Source organism: Accipiter gentilis, chromosome W (genome assembly GCF_929443795.1).
Source record: "Accipiter gentilis chromosome W, bAccGen1.1, whole genome shotgun sequence".
NCBI classification, from domain to species: Eukaryota; Metazoa; Chordata; class Aves; order Accipitriformes; family Accipitridae; genus Astur; species Astur gentilis.
Window position 1 is genome coordinate 30,403,996 of NC_064918.1, and position 23,465 is coordinate 30,427,460.

Genomic DNA, 23,465 nt, shown 5'->3' on the forward strand with positions numbered 1-23,465 from the left:
TGCGCAATTCCCCCACAATGTGACAGGTGTATGTGGCCTGGGCATTGGAGCCTGTGAGACAGCGGTTTCCTCAGTTAATTATTTATCATTATATGGATGACATTTTGATAGCGGGAAGGCACAGGAAATAATTCTAACCCAATTACAGGACACTTTAAGTCGTCGTGGATTAATAATTGCCCCTGAGAAGGTGCAAATGTCAACACCTTGGAAGTATTTGGGGTGGCACATAGATGCTAGCAATATTAAACCTCAGAAGGTTCAAATAACATCAGAAATTTTAACGGTTCACGATGTCCAAAAGCTGGTGGGAGATATCCAGTGGGTGCGCAATCTTTGCGGTATCACTAATGACGATATGGCCCCTCTGGTGGAGCTCTTGGGTTCGAGCGCGCATGCAGATGAGAAACGGAAAATGACAGGAGAACAGCAAAAAGCCTTAGAATATATATCAAAGAAAATTGCATGTAGCTTTGCATCCAGATGCAATGAGGATTTACCGATCATACTGATGATCATTAATACAGGGGACTCTCACAGACGACACCCTTATGCAGTAATTTGTCAGTGGGACACAAAGTGCTCAGATCCCTTGAGAATTCTGGAATGGGTCTTCTTGGCCATACGGCCAGACAAATCTATTGTAACCCGATTGGCATTATTTGCACAACTGATTGTTAGGGGTAGAACGAGAATTGTAGAGATTGCAGGGACGGAACCAGAAATGATACTGCTACCTCTGGTAAAATGGTATCTCGAATGGGGAATTCGGCATTCTGTATCGCTACAAGTGGCATTAGCGGAGTTCGGAGGTACAGTCAGTAATCAATATCCAAAGCATAAGTTGTGGTCACTATTGGAGCAGCAAACCTTTGAGCAAAAACCATGGAGGTCAGAAACACCCGTATGTGGGGTAACAGTGTTTACTGATGCTGGGAAAAAGACAGGTACAGCCGCCTGTACATGGAAAGATGCCAACGATCAGTGGTGTGACCATGTTGAAAAAGGAGAATCTGGGGATTCCTTACAGATGTTAGAATTAAAGGCTGTGATTTGGGCACTGCAGCATTGGCCTGGGGAGCCGTTGAATATCGTATCCGATTCTCTTTACGTAGTTGGGGTGGTACAAAGGATGGAAAGAGCAATGGTGAAGGAGATCGCAAACAAAAGATTAGGCATGTTGTTTTTCTCATTGCTACGCTGCTTGAATTCCCAGAGTGTAGAGTATTTCATAACACATATAAGAAGTCATCAAAAGTTACCAGGTTTGTCAGAAGGAAATGAGAGAGCTGACCAACTGGTTGCAGCGGCATGGGAGCCTCCTCCAGGGAATCGTTTTCAACAAGCATGGCAATCACATGAGTTCTTGCACCAACCCGCTAGGATGTTAGCAAAGCAATTTGACTTACCACTCACTGATGCCCAAGGTATCGTTAAAGCATGCCCCGATTGTCAAAAGGAAGGGCTGGGCTTGGGTTGTGGGGTTAACCCACGAGGTCTCTTGCCATTATAGTTGTGGCAAATGGATGTCACCCATGTCACGTGGTTTGGTGCAAAGTGTTACGTGTATGTGTTTATTGATACCTATTCTGCTGCCATGTGGGCCACGGCACAAACTGGAAAAAAGGCCTTACATGTTGAATGGCATCTTCACGCTTCCTTTGCAGTGCTGGGAGTGCCCAAAGAGATTAAGATGGACAATGGCCCGGCCTATGGTTCTACACGATTTGCTCGATTTTGTAATTTGTGGGGAATTCACCACGGTACAGGTATTCCACATCTTCCTATGGGACAGGCTATTGTCGAACGGGCCAACCAGACCCTAAAGAACATGCTGCAAGGACAAAAGGGGGGAACCCAGGGCTTACTCCCTGAGGAACGATTGGCTAAAGCCTTATTTGTGCTAAATTATTTTAGATTGACAGGTGATCACAAAGACCCACCGATGGTAGTGCATCATGTTCTTTTACATGCGGAAAGGACGCAACAAAGCACAGGGATCAGGGTAATGTATAAGGACCCAGAATCCGGGAAATGGTGTGGACCAGCAGAAGTAAAACTTACTGGGAGAGGGTATATGTGTCTGCTTACCGATCGAGGCATTCACTGGATCCTGGCTAAGTGGGTCAAGCCATGGCTTCACACTGATGTTGAACCTGGAATCGTCCCAGCGGCAACTGGCACGGCACCGGCGGGTGCTGGAGCCGCTGATCCGACAGATTCTGACTAATAGAGTTATCGCTTGTAGAGGACTTAGAACAGTGTGCCTTATTGTATATAGAATTTGCTTTAGGTAAGAGGGTGTGTTAAGCATAATTTGATTAGACATAGCGTGATAACGAGAAGATAGGGTGGGGGTAAAAAATGTAAAACTTGGTTAAAGCCAGAATTATGGGTAAGGTCTATTTCCATTAATAACCTGGGAACGAGGTTGATTGTGTTTCCACAGATAACAGGCCCATGACGGACCCTTGTTCGATTTCTACAGTCATCATCTGGAGCATCATAGATGACGTGGCAACGTGAATACCACCTCCGCTGAAAACTACTGTATAGGTCACCTTGGTCAACATAACAAGTCAAAATTCTCTGTGCATTGCAACTGCATCGTAAAGCCCATGAACCAATAGACAAGACGGTTATGACTCGTGCAGCGCGCCTGGCCAGCGAGCACATGCGTCACAGATTGCAACCGAGGCGGACTTTTGGCACCCGCTGGCCACGTGTGCTAAAACCCGTTCCTCTGCAAATGTATAAATACCGGGATTTCCCGAAGAGCATCGGGCTGGTGTACGGTGAGGCCATCGTTGCCTCTGTGGGGACGCCCTTGGAAAGCTGGCACCTACCGATTGCTGGGCTGAGTTCGTGGAGCAAGATGGCACAAGAATGAATGGCCTCATGGTCTGGGTTACTAGGGGTAGCGGGTTGGCTCAAAGAATTATGGGCATTATTGTAGTTACTGTGATTTTAGCTATTGTAATGGTTTTACCTTGTTTAGCTTGTTAAGAAAAACGGCATCCCAAGTTACTAAGCAAGCCTGGATTGCTCAAAAACAAAAGGGGGGAATTGTTGAGGATTTTTGGTTCAGTAACGGCATGTAAGCAATCCAGCCATTTGGTGGGAACGAAGCATAAGTTTACAAAAGTGCCGGAGCAGACAAGGACGTTGTGTCCTTGTGCGCTGGGAAAAAGGAAGATAAGAAGAGCCCGACGAACAACTCCTGGATGCCGAAGAATGAGATAAGTAACTGCTGGACACCTCGTGAAGAGGCCCACACAGCCAATAGAGAATAAGATAGTGTTGCGTGAACCGGGGTATTGTACCAATTAGAGTGTTGTATAAGGCGCGTGCACAAGCACATAAGGTATATAACTGTGTTAAACGTTGTAGTAAATGGACTTCACTTGATCACATTGGTCTGTGCGTGATTTACCCTGTGGATCCTCCGCAACAAACCCGGTCCTTATCCTTGAGTGAGCTGCAGGATATGTGAAAAGATTTTGGCCACTGTATAGGTGAGCATATTATCACCTGGCTCCTCTGATGCTGGGACAATGGGGCTAATAGCTTGCAATTAGAAGGTAGGGAAGCCAAGCAGCTGGGATCACTTGCCAGGGAAGGTGGCATTGACAAGGCAATTGAAGAGGGACACAAGCCATCAGCCTCTGGAGGCGACTCCTGTCAAGTGTGAAGGAAAGGTACCCATTTAAGGAAGATGTTATTTGTCAATCAAGCAAGTGGACCACCATGGAAAAAGGTATCTAATATCTGAGGGAATTAGCTGTGCTAGAGACGATTCATCATGACCCGGACAACCCACAATTACCCAAAGATCCAGACGAAGTCCAATGCACATGACCCATGTGGCGGAAGTTTGTATGGAGCGCACCATCGTCCTATGCCAACGCATTGGCAGTAATATCCTGGAAAGATGAAGAGGAACCAACAGTGGAGGAAGTGGCTCGCCAACTGCGTCAATACGAAGAAAATCTCTCCTCCTCCCTACAAGCCTGCATTTCAGCTGTGGAGAAGCTGTCCCAGGATGTCCAACAAATCAAAGAGAATATGTCCTACTCCACACTTGTAAGGACCAATGTCTCAGCTATTAGGAGTGAGCGGTCTTCTGCCCAAGAGAGAGAATATAGAAGGTACACACCGTGAGGTGCCCTGTGGTTTTACCTATGTGATCAGGGAGAGGACATGAGGAAATGGGATAGAAAACCTACCTCGGTCCAAAATGCACGGGTACGTGAGCTGCGAGGAAAAACCACCACAAAAGGGGATTCTACCAGGAAAAATGCTGCTCCAGTTTCCAAACAGAGTAGAAGGGCTGATGTTATTTCCAATCCTCTTGAAGGGACCTCTGAGCCAATTCTACGAGAAGCGAATACTGAATACTCTAACCAGAATTAGAGGGGCCCTGCCTCCAGCCAGGTGGAGGAAAGGGACAACCGGGTCTATTGGACTGTGTGGATTCGATGGCCTGGCACGTCAGACCCACAGAACTATAAGGCTCTAGTAGACACCGGTGCACAGTGCACTCTAATGCCATCAAGTTATAAAGGGACAGAACCCATCTGTATTTCTGGCGTGACAGGGGGATCCCAAGAGTTAACCTTGTTGGAAGATGAAGTAAGCCTGACTGGGAAATGAATGGCAGAAACACCCCATTGTGACTGGCCCAGAGGCTCCGTGTATCCTTGGTATAGATTATCTCAGGAGGGGGTATTTTAAGGACCCAAAGGGGTATCGATGGGGTTTTGGTATAGCTGCCTTGGAGACGGAGGGCACTGAACAGTTGTCTACCCTGCCTGGTTTCTCTCAAAACCCTTCGATTGTGGGGTTGCTGAAGGTTGAAGAACAACAAGTGCCAATTGCTACCACGACGGTGCATCGGTGGCAATATCGCACCAACCGAGACTCTCTGATTCCCATCCACAAATTGATTCGCCAACTGGAGAGCCAAGGAGTGATCAGCAAAACGCACTCACCCTTTAATAGTCCCATATGGCCAGTGCGAAAGTCTAATGGGAAGTGGAGACTAACAGTTCACTATCGTGGCCTGGATGAAGTTATGCCACCGCTGAGTGCTGCCGTTCCAGATATGCTAGAACTTCAATACGAGCTAGAGTCAAAGGCAGCCAAGTGGTATGCCACAACTGACATTGCTAATGCATTTTTCTCAATCCCTCTGGCAGCAGAGTGTCATCCATAATTTGCCTTTACTTGGAGGGGTGTCCAGTACACTTGGAATCGATTGCCCCAGGGGTGGAAACACAGCCCCATAATTTGCCATGGACTAATCCAGACTGCACTGGAAAAAGGTGAAGCTCCGGAACACCTGCAATACATTGATGACATCATCGTATGGGGCAACACAGCAGAAGAAGTCTTTGAGAAAGGGAAGAAAATAATCCAAATCCTTCTGAAAGCCAGTTTTGCCATAAAAGAAGTAAGGTCAAGAGACCTGCACAGGAGATCCAGTTTTTGGGAATAAAATGGCAAGATGGACGTCATCAGATCCCTGTGGATGTCATCAACAAAATAGCAGCTATGTCTCCCCCAACTAATAAAAAGGACACACAGGCCTTCTTAGGTGTCATGGGGTTTTGGAGAATGCATATTCCAAATTACGGTTTGATTGTAAGCCCTTTCTATCAAGTGACCCGGAAGAAGAATGATTTTAAATAGGGCCCTGAGCAACAACAAGCCTTTGAACAAATTAAACGGGAGATTGTTCATGCAGTAGCACTTGGACCAGTCCAGACAGGACAAGATGTTAAAAATGTGCTCTACACTGCAGCCGGGGAGAATGGCCCTACCTGGAGCCTCTGGCAGAAAGCACCTGGGGAGACCCGAGGCCAACCCCTGGGGTTTTGGAGTCGAGGATATCGAGGATCCTAGGCTCGCTATACTCCAACTGAAAAAGAGATCTTGGCAGCATATGATGGAGTTCAAGCTGCCTCAGATGTGGTTGGTACTGAGACACAGCTCCTCTTGGCAGACCGACTGCCAGTGCTGGGCTGGATGTTCAAAGGGAGGGTCTCCTCTACACATCACGCGACTGAGGCCACGTGGAGTAAGTGGATTGCACTGATCACACCACAGGCTTGCATAGGAAACCCCAGTCGCCCAGGAATTTTAGAAGTGATCACGGAGTGGCCAGAAGGCAAAGATTTTGCAGCGTCACCAGAGGAGGAGGTGGCATGGGCTGAAGAGGCCCCACTGTATAATAAACTGTCCGAAAATGAGAGGCAATATGCCCTGTTCACTGATGGGTCCTGTCGCATTGTGGGAAAGCATCGAAGGTGGAAAGCTGCTGTATGGAGTCCTACACGACAAGTCGCAGAAACTGCTGAAGGAGAAGGTGAATCGAGTCAGTTTGCAGAGGTGAAAGCCATCCAGCTAGCGTTAGACATTGCTGAAAGAGAAAAGTGGCCAGTGCTCTATCTCTATACTGACTCATGGATGGTGGCAAATGCCCTGTGGGGGTGGATACAGCAATGGAAGAAGGGCAACTGGCAGCGCAGAGGTAAACCCATTTGGGCTGCTGCACTGTGGCAAGATATTGCGTCCCAGCTAGAGAATCTGGTTGTAAAAGTACGTCATGTAGATGCTCACGTACCCAAGGGTCGGCCACTGAAGAACATCAAAACAACCAACAGGTGGATCAGGCTGCCAAGATTGAACTGTCTCAGGTGGACCTGGACTGGCAACATAAGGGTGAGCTATTTATGGCTCGATGGGCCCATGATACTTTAGGCCATCAGGGAAGAGATGCAACATATAGATGGGCTCGAGATCGAGGGGTGGAATTGACCATGGACACTATTGCGCAGGTTATCCATGAATGTGAAACGTGCTGCAATTAAGCAAGCCAAGCGATTAAAGCCCCTGTGGTATGGAGGGCGATGGCTGAAATATAAATATGGGGAAGCCTGGCAGATTGACTATATCACACTCCCACAAACTCGCCAAGGCAAGCACTATGTGCTGACAATGGTGGAAGCAACCACCGGGTGGCTGGAAACATATTCTCTACCCCATTCCACTGCCCGGAACACTATCCTTGGCCTTGAGAAGCAGGTCTTGTGGAGACATGGCACCCCAGAAAGAATTGAGTCAGACAATGGGACTCATTTCCGAAACAACCTCATAGACACCTGGGCCAAAGAGCATGGCATTGAGTGGGTGTATCATATTCCCTATCATGCACCAGCCTCTGGGAAAATCGAGCAATACAATGGACTGTTAAAGACTACATTGAAAGCAATGGGGGGTGGAACTTGCAAACATTGGGATACACATTTAGCAAAAGCCACCTGGTTAGTCAACACCAGGGGATCTGCAATCGGGGTGGCCCTGCCCAGTCAGAATTTTTACGTACTGTAGAAGGGGATAATGTCCCTGTAGTGCACATGAAAAATATGTTAGGGAAAACAGTCTGGGTTACTCCTGCCTCAGGGAAAGGTAAACCCATTCGTGGGATTCCTTTAGCTCAAGGGCCTGGGTGCACTTGGTGGGTGATGTGAAAAGATGGGGAAGTCCGATGTGTTCCTCAAGGGGATTTGATTTTAGATGAGAATAGCCAGAATTAAACTGTATGATATTAGTTGCTATATAACCCTGCTACTGTATGTTATCATTACTATAATTGTTATATGCTATATCCATAGTACTATTGTAAGAATCACTTGGATCAAGCAAGAAAGAACTGCGATAAAACTGAGCAAAGCGCAGTAGTGATGGAACCAGAACTGACTCCAGCATGCAACAATCCAACGGTGCACACCATCCTCCTGCTGCGTCAAATGTCATCTGCTTGTCACACCACACTGAAGCCCACTTCTGCTCTACCGACTGAGAGGACTTTGCACCATTCCTCCTGCCCAGACAGACTGATATGACAGATGGAGCCCAGAGTCGGAAACTAAATGAACTCAACAAACGTTTTATGAACATAACTCATGAACTAAAGGAATGATATCTCTGTGTGTGTGTATATATATATATATATATATATCATTGTTCATATGTCTCAAAGGGATGGAAAGGTGGTGATGATTAATCAGGATGTAACTAAATGTATGGGAAGTGAGCATGACGTCAATGGTATAGAATAAGGGGTGGATACTGACCTGGTTTCAGCTGGGATAGAGTTAACTGTCTTCCTAGTAGCTGGTACAGTGCTATGTTTTGAGTTCAGCATGGGAAGAATGTTGATAACACTGATGTTTTCAGTTGTTGCTCAGTAGTGTTTAGACTATAGTCAAGGATTTTTCAGCTTCTCATCCCCAGCCAGGGCACAAGAAGTTGGCACAGGACACAACCAGGGCACCTGACCCAAACTGGCCAACGGTGTATTCCATACCATGTGACATCCCATCTAGTATAGGAACTGGGAAGGGGGGGGGGCAGGGAATCGCCGCTCGGGGGATTAGCTGGGTGTCGGTCGGTGGGTGGTGAACAATTGCCCTGCGCATCAGTTGTACATTCCAATCCTTTTATTACTACTGTTGTAATTTTATTAGTGTTATCATTATCATTATTAGTTTCTTCTTTTCTGTTCTATTAAACCGTTCTTATCTCAACACACGAGTTTTACTTCTTTTTTCCCGATTTCCTCCCCCATCCCACTGGATGGGGGGGAGTGAGTGAGCGGCTGCGTGGTGCTTAGTTGCTGGCTGGGGTTAAACCACGACAATAACATACAATGGCAGGGTTATATAGCAATTTACATCAAGTAATTTGATTCATTGCCTATTCTCACCTAAAATCAAATCCCCTTGAGGCACACATCGGACTTCCCCATCTTTTTGCATTACCCACCAAGTGCACCCAAAACCCTTGAGGTAAAGGAATCCCACGAATGGGTTTACCTTTCCCTGAGGCAGGAGTAACCCAGACTGTTTTCCCTAACATATCTTTTATGTGCACTACAAGGACGTTATCCCCTTCTACAGTACGTAAAAATTCTGACTAGGCAGGGCCACTCCGATTGGCAGATCCCCTGGTGTTGACCTACCAGGTGGCTTTTGCTAAATGTGTATCCCAATGTTTGAAAGTTCCACCCCCCATTGCTTTCAATGTAGTCTTTAACAGTCCATTGTATCGCTCAATTTTCCCAGAGGCTGGTGCATGATAGGGAATATGATACACCCACTCATTGCCATGCTCTTTGGCCCACGTGTCTATGAGGTTGTTTTCAAAATGTGTCCCGTCGTCTGACTCAATTCTTTCTGGTGTGCCATGTTGCCACAAGACCTGCTTCTCAAGGCCAAGGATAGTGTTCCGGGCAGTGGAATGGGGTAGAGAATATGTTTCCAGCCACCCGGTGGTTGCTTCCACCATTGTCAGCACATAGCGCTTGCCTTGGCGAGTTTGTGGGAGTGTGATATAGTCAATCTGCCAGGCTTCCCCATATTTATATTTCAGCCATCGCCCTCCATACCACAGGGGCTTTAATCGCTTGGCTTGCTTAATTGCAGCACAGGTTTCACATTCTTGGAGAACCTGTGCGATAGTGTCCATAGTCAAGTCCACCCCTTGATCATGAGCCCATCTACATGTTGCATCTCTTCCCTGATGGCCTGGGGTGTCACAGGCCCACCAAGTCATAAATAGCTCACCCTTATGTTGCCAGTCCAGGTCCACCTGAGACACTTCAATCTTGGCAGCCTGATCCATCTGCCGGTTGTTTTGATGTTCTTCAGTGGCCTGACCGTTGGGTACGTGAGCATCTACATGACGTACATTTATAACCAGGTTCTGTAGCCAGGCCACAATATGTTGCCACAGTGCAGCAGCCCAGATGAGTTTACCTCTGCGCTGCCAGTTGCTCTGCTTCCATTGCTGTAGCCACCCCCATAGGGCATTTGCCACCATCCATGAGTCAGTATAGAGATAGAGCACTGGCCACTTTTCTCTTTCAGCAATGTCTAACGCTAGCTGGATGGCTTTCACCTCTGCAAACTGACTCGATTCACCTTCTCCTTCAGCAGTTTCTGCAACTTGTCGTGTAGGACTCCATACAGCAGCCTTCCACCTCCGATGCTTTCCCACAATGCGACAGGACCCATCAGTGAACAGGGCATATTGCCTCTCATTGTCTGGCAGTTTATTATACAGTGGGGCCTCTCCAGCATGCATCACCTCCTCCTCTGGTGACGCTGCAAAATCTTTGCATTCTGGCCAGTCCATGATCACTTCCAAAATTCCTGGGCGACTGGGGTTTCCTGTGCAAGCCTGTTGTGTGATCAGTGCGACCCACTTACTCCATGTGGCATCAGTTGCATGATGTGTAGAGGAGACCCTCCCTTTGAACATCCAGCCCAGCACTGGCAGTCGGTCTGCCAAGAGGAGCTGTGTCTCAGTACCAACCACTTCTGAGGCAGCTCGAACTCCTTCATATGCTGCCAAGATCTCTTTTTCAGTTGGAGTATAGCGAGCCTCGCATCCACGATATCCTCGATTCCAAAACCGCAGGTGTCAGCCTCAGGTCTCCCAGGGTATTTTCTGCCAGAGGCTCCAGGTAGGGCCATTCTCCCCGGCTGCAGTATAGAGCACATTTTTAACATCTTGTCCTGCTCAGACTGGCCCAAGGACTACTGCATGAACAATCTCCCGTTTAATTTGTTCAAAGGCTTGTTGTTGCTCAGGGCCCCATTTAAAATCATTCTTCTTCTGGGTCACTTGATAGAGAGGGCTTACAATCAGACTGTAATTTGGAATATGCATTCTCCAAAAACCCACAACGATCAAAAAAGCCTGTATTTCCTTTTTATTAGTTTGTGAAGACATAGCTGCTATTTTGTTGATCACATCCATTGGGATCTGACAACGTCCATCTTGCCATTTTATTCCCAAAAACTGGATCTCCTGTGCAGGTCCCTTGACCTTACTTTGTTTTATGGCAAAACTGGCTTTCAGAAGGATTTGGATTATTTTCTTCCCTTTCTCAAAGACTTCTTCTGCTGTGTTGCCCCATACAATGATGTCATCAATGTATTGCAGGTGTTCCGGAGCTTCACCCTTCTCCAGTGCAGCCTGGATTATTCCATGGCAAATGGTGGGGCTGTTTCCACCCCTGGGGCAGTCGATTCCAGGTGTACTGGACACCCCTCCAAATAAAAGCAAATTGTGGATGACACTCTGCTGCCAGAGGGATTGAGAAAAACACATTAGTAATGTCAGTTGTGGCATACCACTTGGCTGCTTTTGACTCTAGGTCATACTGAAGTTCTAGCATATCTGGAACGGCAGCACTCAGCGGTGGCGTAACTTCATCCAGGCCACGATAGTGAACTGTTAGTCTCCACTTCCCATTAGACTTTCGCACTGGCCATATGGGACTATTAAAGGGTGAGTGCGTTTTGCTGATCACTCCTTGGCTCTCCAGTTGGCGAATCAATTTGTGGATGGGAATCAGAGTCTCGGTTGGTGCGATATTGCCGCCGATGCACCGTCGTGGTAGCAATTGGCACTTGTTGTTCTTCAACCTTCAGCAACCCCACAGTCGAAGGGTCTTGAGAGAGACCAGGCAGGGTAGACAACTGTTCAGTGCCCTCCATCTCCAAGGCAGCTCTACCAAAAGCCCATCGATACCCCTTTGGATCCTTAAAATACCCCGTCCTGAGATAGTCTATGCCAAGGATACACGGAGCCTCTGGACCAGTCACAATGGGGTGTTTCTGCCATTCATTTCTAGTCAGGCTTACTTCATCTTCCAATAAGGTTAACTCTTGGGATCCCCTGTCACACCAGAGATACAGATGGCTTCTGCCCCTTTATAACTTGATGGCATTAGAGTGCACTGTGCGCCGGTGTCTACTAGAGCCTTATACTCCTGTGGGTCTGACGTGCCAGGCCATCAAATCCACACAGTCCAATAGACCCGGTTGTCCCTTTCCTCCACCTGGCTGGAGGCAGGGCCCCTCCAATTCTGTTCAGAGTATCCAGTATTCACTTCTCATAAAATTGGCTCAGGAGTCCCTTCAAGAGGGTCAGAAATAAGTGCAGCCCTTCTACTCTGTTTGGAAACTGGAGCGGCATTTTTCCTGGTAGAATCCCCTTTTGTGGTGGTTTTTCCTTGCAACTCACATACCCATGCATCTAGGACCTAGGTTTTCCATCCCATTTCCTCATGTCCTCTCCCTGATCACATAGGTAAAACCACAGGGCACCTCGCGGTGTGTACCTTCTATATTCTCTCTCTTGGGCAGAATAACGCTCACTCCTAATAGCTGAGACACTGGTCCATACAGGTGGGGAGTAGGACATATCCTCTTTGAATTGCTGGAAATCCCGGGACAGCTTCTCCACAGCCAAGATGCGAGCTTGTAGGGAGGAGGAGAGATTTTCTTCATATTCATGGAGTTGGCGAGCCACTTCATCCACTGTCGGTGCCTCTTCATCTTTCCAGCTCATTATTTCCAGTGAGTTGGCATAGGACGATGGTGCGCTCCGTACAAACTTCTGCCACATGGGTCGTGTGCATTGGACTTCGTCTGGATCGTTGGGTAATTGTGGGTTGTCCGGGTCATGATGAATTGTCTTTAGCACAGCTAATTCCCTCAGATATTGGATACCTTTTTCCATGGTGGTCCACTTGCTTGATTGACATATAACATCTTCCTTAAATGGGTACCTTTCCTTCACACTTGACAGGAGTCGCCTCCAGAGGCTGAGGGCTTGTGTCCCTTTTCCAATTGCCTTGTCAATGCCACCTTCCCTGGCAAGTGATCCCAGCTTCTTGGCTTCCCTACCATCTAATTCCAAGCTATTTGTGAAAGACTGAAAGAGTTAATGTCTCAAACATTGTGGTGGGGCAAGTTCTGCTTAAAGACAAAGCTGTAAAGCCCATCAGCTCAGACTTCTGCAACAGGAAGTGGAGGGCGTGCTGGACGGTGCAGAGCTCCCTGTTCTGATACAAAGATCAAACAATGGACACCTCTGCAGGGAAGGGGAAGTTACTCCCCAAACCACCCCCCAAGCCCAAAGGCTCAGGAACTGCTCATTAGCCTACTAAGTTCAAGTGCCCACCCAAAGGAGGGGCAAGGATAATAAAAGGACACAAACTGAAGCCCCAGGTGCACAAGCCCACCGGAACTGGACCCCTCAGCTGACTGAACTAACGCTGGACCCAGGACTGGTGAAATCTTTCTCTCTTCCTTTTTCTCTCTCTGTCTTCTTCTCTCTTTCCTTTTCCTTTTCCACAATCCATACACCTTATCTATTTCAAGACATAAACCGTTGACCAAGTCTGAGACTAAGAGTGGATCCAGCTGCCCCTGGGCCCTTCTCTGAGGAGGAGTCTAGAAAGCAAGGGGGTCTGCTCTGAACCTCATGACTCAACGGGAGGGATCTCCTTATTCCCTGAATTGATGTATATGGTTACCACGGGTTACACGGTTTACAGAAGTAGTCTTATGCCAATTCCTGTTGCGAGAAACCCTGCCACCTACTGTTATGCCTCCCCAGTTCAGTTTGCTTCTGTCATGAATAAAATCTTTAACTGATTGTTTGGTGTCATTTCACCTTAATTTAGCCCGAGGGAATTTCGAATTAAACATGACTCCCTGGTCTGTCCAGTCTGGGTCGTGACAGTGTTAGCCCCATTGTCACAGCATTGGAGCAGCCAGGTGATAATGCGGTCACCTGGACAACGGCCAAAATCTTTTTGCATATCCTGCAGCTCACTCAAGGATAGGGATCGGGTGATTATCTCTGGTTCTGCCTCTTCCTCCTGTTCCCATGATGATCCTGGTTCATCTCCATACTTTGCTAAGCGAACTGATTTTTTTGTATATTTCTTCTTGTGTATGGGGGCAACTGATACTGGCATGGGTTGGTTCGCTGGTTCAGCTGCAGTGCCTGTCACTGGGTTTGAAGTAACCACAGTGCCTGTCGCTGGGGTTGGAGTGGCCACAGTGCCTGTCGCCTTGGTGGTAGATCCACAGACCTTCTCTTCCCCTTGAGGGTACCGAGTGGTGTCAAACAGGGTTCGATAGGCATGGGCCAGGCCCCAGAACATTGCAGTGAGTTGTGTCTCCCTGGAATTGTCGGGGTGACAGCATAGTTTTTCCAAATGTTCAGCTAATTTTTCAGGATTCTGCACTTGTTCAACAGTGAAGTTCCAAAACATTGGAGGTACCCACCGCCCTAGGCATTTGCTCATACTGCCCCACACACCCTGCCACTCCTAATCATCCAGCCTCAGGGCAGATCTCTGGGAGATCTTCTTAAATAGTTGTTTAACCCTAAACAAGACCTGAACCACATTCAGGAACATGCTAGTTCCTAGCAACAGGACTATGGTGGTTTCAACATCCCAAGGGTATTCACATTTTCCAAAATTCTCAATCGCCATTATAACTAGACTGGAGGAGAAGGCAAAGGGGAAGAAAGGTGTCTCACCCATAGATTGGCACTCCAAGGAGGAAAGGTAAATGGTGTAATTATTAATAGTTTCCCACAGAAGGCTCCCAAAATATAGAGGTGACAACAATGCTGAGTGTAAATACTGGATTAGTCCCACGACCGATAATTTTATCATACCATAAGCCAGTATTACATAATACATCAAAGTGAAAACCTTAATCCACCTCCCACGGATGACAGAGCAGCAGAAGAGGGACTACATACAGAAAGTGAGGTCATGCATAACAGAACTTTAAAAATGAGTGCCACAACTCTAAGAGCTCATAAACCGACATTGTGACCAGTGACTATTAAACCAATATAATGAATGCTTGTAACAAATTTGTTTTAACACGCTCTGGTCAGATCTGTTGTTATCTCAACCCTTCGAGCCCCACATTGGGCGCCAAAAGGACTGTCGTGGTTTAACCCCAGCCAGTAACTAAGCACCACGCAGCCGCTCACTCACTCCCCTCCCACACACAGTGGGATGGGGGAGACAATCAGAAGGAAAAAGTTAAAACTCGTGGGTTGAGATAAGAACGGTTTAATAGAACAGAATGGACGAAACTAATAATGATAATAGTAACAATAATAAAATGAAAATAATAATAATAATAATAAAAGGATTGGAATACACAAAACAAGTTATGCACAATGCAATTGCTCACCACTCGCCAAACGAGGCCCAGTTAGTTCCCGAGCAGCGATCCTCCCCCCCCCGGCCAGCTCCCCCTAGTTTATATACTAGGCATGAGTTCACATGGTATGGAATACCCCTTTGTCCAGTTTGGGTCAGTTGTCCTGGCTGTGTCCCCTCCCAACTTCTTGTGCGCCTCCTGCCTTCTTGCTGGTTGGCCATGAGAAGCTGAAAAATCCTTGACTTAGTCTAAGCTTTACTTGGCAACAACTGAAAACATCAGTGTTATCAACATTCTTCTCATACTGAATGCAAGACATAACACTCTACCAGCTACTAGAAAGAAAATTAAGTCTATCCCAGCTGAAACCAGGACACATTCTCTTTTTACAGCTGAACAAACCCTGTTCTCTCCATGTATGTCATGTGTTCCAACCTCCTGATCAGCTTGGTCACCCTCCACTGGACTTGTTCCATTATGTCTGTCTTGTATGTCCCAGTCATAGGCATTTTTTTTGTCCTGACCTCACTAAAATTAAAATATGATGTATTTAACTTTAGATGTATAATGACTCCAAAAGAGGAGGCATCTATCTGTTTAACTTGACAACAGTAAAAGGAATGACCAGGACAGAACTTGAAGTGTATCACTTGTACATGACTTGATATATCAGAGGGTTGTGCTGCCATTCAGAGGGATCTCAACAGACTCGAGAAATGGGCTGAGAGGAACTTCATGCAGTTCAACAAAGGGAAATATCAAGTCTTGCACCTGGAGCAAAATAACCCCAGGCACCAGTACACACTGGGGGCCCACCAGCTTGAAAGCAGCTTGGCAGGAAAGGCCCTTGGAGTCCTGCTGGACAAATTGAACATGAGCCAGTAATGTGCCCTTGTGGCAAGAAAGGCTAATGATATCCTGGGCAGCATAGTGTTGCTAGCAGATGGAGGGAGGTGATCATTCCTCTCTACTCAGCACTGGTGAGGCCACACCTGGAGTCCTGTGTCCAGTTCTGGGCTCCCCAGTACAAGAGAGACATCGACATACTAGAGAGAGTCCAATGAAGGGCCACTAAGATGATTAAGGGACTGGAGCACCTCACGTAAGAGGAAAGGCTGAGAGAGATGGAACTGTTTAGCCTAGGGAGGAGAAGCCTCAGTGGGAATCTCATCAATTTGTACAAATATCAGAAGGGAGGGTGCAAAGAGGATGAGCCAGGCTCCTTTCACTGGTTCCCAGAGACAGGACAAGAGGCAATGGGCACAAACTGAAACACAGGTGGTTCTGTTTGATCATAAGGATACACTTTTAAATGTGAGGGTGGCTGAAAACTGGAACAGGCTACCCAGAGAGACTCTGGAGTCTCTATACATAGATATATTCAAAAGCTGACTGGACACAGTCCTGCTCTAGGAGACGGCTTGAGCAGGGATGTTGGACTAGACCCTCTCAAAAGGTCCCTTCCAACCTCAATGATTCTGTTATTCTGTTACTTGTAAAATTTAAGATTTTAAATGATAATAAATTCAGACTATATAAGCACATTGAAACTTGACTTCCATAAACATTCTAAAATTCAGATGTAATTAATATGAGACTAAGAATATTCTTTAAGAAAAAATTATTTAAAAATTTATTCTAAAAATAGTAACACATAGCAAATTAGATACTGGGTAGTAGTAATTTTTGCATACTGATATTTTCATAAGTACTAATTTTAGGATCAGCAAGACACCACTTGTCATCTTTATAAACTTTAATGTAACCTATTAGTGATTTGAGTAAATGACATACCACTTCATCTTCAAATCCTCCAGCTAGTACAAGTGAATAAGCTCCATCATTACTGCGTCCATGAATTCCACCAACATGGGGTCTGTGAACACCTGCTTCACTGACCTTGAGTATTAAAAAAGAAAAAAATTTTAAAAAACCTTTTTGAAACAACTGGTCTTCTGCAATAAATTTTCTGCTTATAATTTATTTCCATAAGTATGTTTGTGTAACAGGATTGCCATTAAAGGAAAACAAATTATGAATTTTTTAGGTTATTTTAAGGAAAGAAAAAAAACAAAAGGAAAGACATCCAATGAAAAGAAAGGACAATATAGAACAGTGCTGACACAAAGATGAATAGGTACACTTCGTCCTTTAGGAAAAATATTCACGATTCTTGCCATAAGCAACATTTAAGACCAGATTCATGGTTGCTTAGACCAACTCAAAGAAGATACAGATTATCTTCCTAATTCAGTAGTATTTTAAATTTGTGTAAATAATTATGAAAGAATGTATTGGGTTGGCGTGGCAAGGTTTTGGTAGTGGGGGGTTACAGGGGTGGCATCTGGGAGAAGCTGCTGGAAGCTTCCCCTATGTTCAACAGAGCCAATGTCAGCCAGCTCCAAAATGGACCTGCCGCTGGCCAAGGCCAAGCCAATCAGTGACAGTGGTAGCGCCTCTGTGATAATATATTTAAGAAGGGAGGGGTGGGGGGAAGGTGTTTTAAGATTTGGGTTTATTTCTCATTACCCTACTCTGGTCTGATTGGTAATAAATTAAGTTAATTTTCCCCAAGACGAGTCTGTTTTGCCCGTGATGGTAATTAGTGAGTGATCTCTCCCTGTCCTTATCTCGACCCACGAGCCCTTTGTTATATTTTCTCTCCCCTGTCCAGTTGAGGGGGGTAGTGATAGAGTGGCTTTGGTGGGAACCTGGCATCCAGCCAGGGTCAACCCACCACAAAGAAAGATCAGAGTGAGTCAAAATTTTTTTGTGAAAATTATGTCAAGTATTGTTAAAAGTTAACCAGCTCAGGAAAATGCAATCACATTTACAGCCTTCCTTAATCTCTGAACATTTTCTCTTTTTCCAGTTCTGCCCAACTCCGGTACTTCCACACACACACTTATGCAATTTTATAAGATTTTGAATCGCTTTGCTATTGTCATAAGAATTTAACAGTCATCAAACTGCACCAAACCGGAGTTCCAGCTAGTCAAATATCCCTTTTCTGTCAACAAATAAAACCAGATAGCTGGTCAGTGTGAAAACTGACTACGCAAGTGCACAATGATATTTATGTGTATATTTTCTCAGTTTCCAGCTGTGTGTGGCTTAGATTTCCTGAGCCAAAGGCATAATCTTTGCATTTCATGGAAGAAAAGTCAACTAATGGTTATTAATTTATCTACTTGAGCTCTGAACTCTTGCACACTCTTAGCTTTCACAATATCCTACAGGAAAGAGTTCACAGTATTGCCGCATATTGTGTGAATTAGTGCTACTTCCATTCATTCTTAATCTAGAACCTGATAATTTCATTTGATGCCCCCTCCTTTTCATAGAATCATAGAATGGTTGGGAGGGACGTTAAAGATCATGCAGTTCCAAACTCCCTGCCATGGGCAGGGATGCCTTCTACTAGGTCAGGTTGCTCAAAGCCCCATCCAACCTGGCCTTGAACACTTCCAGGGAGGGGGCAGCCACAACCTCTCTGGGCAACCTTTTTCCAGTGCCTCACCACACTCACAGTGAAGAACATCTTCCTTACATCTAATCTAAATCTATCCTCTTTCAGTTTAAAGACATTACCCCTTGTCCTATCACTACATGCCCTTGTCAAAAGTCCATCTCCAGCTTTCTTGTAGGCCCACTTTAGGTACTGGAAGGCTGCTATAAGGTCTCCCCGGAGCCTTCTCTTCTCCAGGCTGAATAACCTCAACTTTCTCAGCCTGTTTTCATAGGAGAGTTGCTCCAGCCCTCTGATCATCTTCGTGGCCGTCCTCTGGACTTGCTCCAACAGGTCCATGTCCTTCTTATGTTGGGGGCCCCAGAGCTGGACACAGTAATCCAGGTGGGGTCTCATGAGAGTGGAGCAGATGGGGACACTCGCCTCCCTCAACCTGCTAGCCACGCTTCTTTTGATGCAGCCCAGAATGCGATTGGCTTTCTGGGCTGCGAGCGCACATTGCTGGCTCATATTCAGTTTTTCATCCAATAATGCCCCCAAGTCCTTCTCCGCAGGGCTGCTCTCAATCCATTCATTGCCCAGCCTGTATTTGTGCTTGGGATTGCCCTGACCCAGGTGCAGGACCTTGCACTTGGCTTTGTTGAACTTCATGAGATTTGCATGGGCCCACCTCTCAAGTCTGTCAAGGTCCCTCTGGATTGCATCCCTTGCCTCAAGTATATCAACTACACCACTTGGCCTGGTGTCGTCGGCTAACTTGCTGAGGGTGCGCTCAATCTCACCGTCCATTTTGCCAACAAAGATGTTAAACAGTGCCAGTCCCAATACCGACTCCCGAGGAATGCCACTTGTCATTGGTATCCACTTGGACATCGAGCCATTGACCGCAACTCTTTGAGTGTGATCATCCAGCCAATTCCTTATCCACCGAGTGGTCCACTCGTCAAATCCATGTGTCTCCAATTTAGAGACAAGGATGTCGTGCGGGACAGTGTCAAATGCTTTGCACAAGTCCAGGTAGATGATGTCCATTGCTCTTCCCTTATTCACCAATGCTTTAACCCCATTGTAGAAGGCCACCAAATTTGTCAGGCACAATTTGCCCTTAGTGAAGCCATGTTGGCTGTCACCAATGACCTCCTTATTTTCCATGTGTCTTTAGCATAGTTTCCAGGAGGATCTGCTCCATGATCTTGCCAGGCACAGAGGTGAGACTGACTGGCCTGTAGTTCCCTGAGCCTTCCTTTTTTCCCTTTTTTAAAAATGGGGGTTATCTTTCCCCTTTTCCAGTCAGTGGGAACTTCCCTGGACTGCCACAACTTCTCAAATATGATGGAGAGTGGCTTAGCCACTTCATCTGCCAGTTCCCTGAGGACCCACAGATGCATCTCATCAGGTCCTGTGGACTTGTGCACATTCAGGTTCCTTAGATGGTCTTGAACCTAATCTTCTCCTACAGTGGGCGGTTCTTCATTCTCCCAGTCCCTGCCTTTGCCTTCTGTGACTTGGGCGGTGTGGCTGGAGCACTTGCCGGTGAAGATTGAGGCAAAGAAGTCGTTGAATACCTCAGCCTTCTCTATGTCCCAGGTAACCAGGTCTCCCATTTCCTTCTGGAGAGGGCCCACATTTTCCCTAGTCTTCCTTTTATCACTGATGTACCTATAGAAGCTTTTCTTGTTGCCCTTGACGTCCCTGGCCAGATTTGATTCTATCAGGGCTTTAGCTTTCCTAACCTGATCCCTGGCTGCTCGGACAATTTTTTCTGTATTCCTCCCAGGCTACATACTTTTTTTCATCAGAAAAGAACATACAGTTGTTCCCTATTCACCTTCTTCAATTTTAATAGACCTCTGTAGCATACCATCTTTCATACAATTTTTGTACAAAAGCCATTCCATACTTTTAACCATCCTTGTTCTTCATAATTATATTGTTTTTCCTCTTCCTTTCTTAAGAAGTCCTAACATTTGATTTACATTTCTGACCACTACTGAGCACAAAGATGACATATTTAAAAATGATCTATTACAAATTCTCTTTCCTAAATAATAATAATTAGCTGAAAGCCCTTTATCAGCTTTGAAAAGTTGTGATTTCCCCCCCTCTCATCTTTACTATCCATAACAACTTAGCATTGTCACTTAACTGTCAGTTATTTGTCAACTTTTCCAGACCATTTATGAACATGTTGAACAGCACAGGCCTCACTGCCACTCTGTTCTCTGCCATTCCATTAAATGTCATTTCATTCATTCCTCTCTCCCTTCTTTCATTTTCATGAGGTATCTAGGATTTGACTTAAAATTTAGATTTCTGCCCTTTGGATGCTGTATCCAGAAACAGTTCTAAGTCAATTTCCTTCTAGGAAAAAGAGAGTTGTAAGCCTTCTAACTGCATAACCACACATAATATATAATACATCACATTTAAATATTCTTAAAAGCTTGTTGCATGAAAAAAGGAAGAAAACCATGAGACAGCATTTACAGCATTTTCCTTCTAAATTCTCATAAATCTGCTAAGAACCCATTTTCATATAAAAGAACAGTCAAATCAGAAATAAAAGTGTAACTTTTTATGTGGAAAATGTTGATATTTTTAAAAAGTATATAGTTAATACATAGTCATTGTTAAATAATTATGTACAAATAACTCTTCTTCTAATATCTACACCCTACATTATAAGTCTTATCTCCTTAATTTTCTGAGAAAAACAAACCTCTCTACTTATATTCCTGTTTGCAATCAGCACCTGAAAGTTCTGGGATCTATTTGATCTATTCCACCAATGGAATCCTTAAAGAGATGGAATCCTTAAAGAGATGAAATCCTAACTTTTATTCCTGCTGATACTGGCTGATCCAGTAGCAATAAAATTTGATTCAGAGATCTTGAGTTTGCAGAACTGATTTTTAACACTTCCCCTATATAAGAGAATATAATTTACCTGGAAACTAATAATTTAAAGATCAATGATTACAGAAGTACTTTTTCAGAATATAAATATGTTTTGAAGTATTTATTTCAGTTTGCTTCACAGAGAAGTTCTTCAAATATGGTAGGGATAAATCAAAATATCACAAAAACCATAAGAATAGACATTAACTTTCTCAATCGAGTGTGTAAAATTAATGAATAACTGACACTAACACTGCAATTTTACATTAGAAAATTAATTTGCTTTGCTATTCTCTAATATCTGTATTGATGGTAGTGCTCACATTAGCACCAGTCAGACAAGATTCAGGGAACTTGTTTAGTATTCAGTTGTTTCACTGTGAATTCTATTAAGGGGAGAAACTGAAAACTGTTGCTAAGGGGCAAAACCTCTTCTGTTGACCATTTTAGCCTGAAGATTTGTATGTCATACCAAACCCAAAATTATTCAGACACCCATTTTCCATAAGAAAACCAGGGTTTTTTATAAGTACTCTCTCTGGAGGCAATGAGTGGGATGAAGATTTCAGAAAACACATTAGAAGAGGCTTTTGATTCTTGTCATGTCTCTCTTCCCCAAAGGGAAGAGAAAGTCTCTGGCTGTTCCTCTGGCTATGGTGGGAATACTCCTGAAATATGTTCTTCTTCTCCACATTTCTCATTCCTGCCCCCTTTGTGCTGACACAGTATTTGTATAACCACAAAGTGAAATGGATTGGGAAACTTACCCTCCTCCACAAAGGATTGTTTTTCTGTCAGATTACTTTCCAATATAGTTTATCTTATGGCCTGAGAAACATTTGTGATTGATAGAAAACAGAAGGGACAGTGCAAGAAGTGGACATGGCTGGGTGGACTGCTTCTTTCAGTAGTCAATACTGGCTTGTATTAGTTTAAAACATTCATCAGCCTAAAGGAAGGTGCTGATGCCAGTTGTGTATGACCCAAAGGAACAGGTAATCAATTTATAGTGATACAATCAGAGGTGGCGCTTACCTTGGGGACAGTGGGGTCCACCCCCACCAGAACTTTAGAACCCTCAGTAAAATGTTCTTTCTTTCATGTGCTGAGTATGGATAGCATGCACACTAGCACCAAGCGTGGCATCACAACACATTGGAAGAGAAGTATGCACTGAAACAGGAACTGTATTGCACCTGCACAGTGGTCCTCAGTGGGGATCCTGACCAGCTAATAAGCGCTAGAGACACCACTGGATACAGTCAAATATTTTCTGAATTGTATAATCTATATCCATAAGTGCAATGGATTGGTTCATCTTCCATAGCAGTAGACTTCAGAAAATATTCAACTTCCTCTAATTATTTCAGTTGAGAGTTTAACAGGCAAAATATAAGTCCATGCCAGTTATAGCAGGTTCCCCTTTAAAAATAGTAAGTACTATTTTTACAACTGCAATTAAGTTGAATTTTCAAATCAGTATAATTCAAATTCCACTATAGTTAGCAGTATTTCAAATATTATAATTAAAATACACTCTATTCTTAGTGAACATGACAATTACCAATCCAAAAATAATTGTTGTGCCCAAACTGTACCTATTATTCAGATTTATTTCAATTACAAATCTAAAACCATACCTGAACTCTGAATTTCCAGGTTGTCCCAACAGGGACACCAGGTATAGGACCATAGTGATTAGAAGGGACAATAGTGCATTCCTTAGTGCGACCAACACAAGCCATGCCCTAAAAAACACATCAGAGAGGATTAATTTTATCATATTTAAAATAATTTATAAAAGCTGATGTGGATGCCAAGACATCCAACCATTATAGTGAACACTTCAAAATATATTAATATAAAAATTGTCAACAGCAGTTTTAATTAATTAATTAATTTTCTTTATTTACCTCTAGTCATCTTAATAATTCTTCAGATGTTTTAAATTTCAGTAGATGATGTACAGGATTGAACATTGCTTTACAGTCTGTTCAGTCCTGTACTGAATTTTGTGTAATGCATATATAAACGTAGTT

At 44.7% G+C, this 23,465-nt stretch overlaps 1 protein-coding gene across 1 annotated transcript in view; it reads right to left on the reverse strand.

Moving 5' to 3' along the window:
- Positions 1-23,465, reverse strand: part of LOC126035442 (E3 ubiquitin-protein ligase UHRF2-like) — a 174,223-nt gene that overhangs the window by 27,491 nt on the left and 123,267 nt on the right. Inside the window, exons 8-9 of the mRNA XM_049794007.1 lie at positions 23,067-23,174; positions 16,854-16,958 (exon numbers count right to left, since the gene is read on the reverse strand). Coding sequence (XP_049649964.1) covers positions 16,854-16,958; positions 23,067-23,174 — 213 coding nt within the window. The remainder of the gene's footprint in view (positions 1-16,853; positions 16,959-23,066; positions 23,175-23,465) is intronic.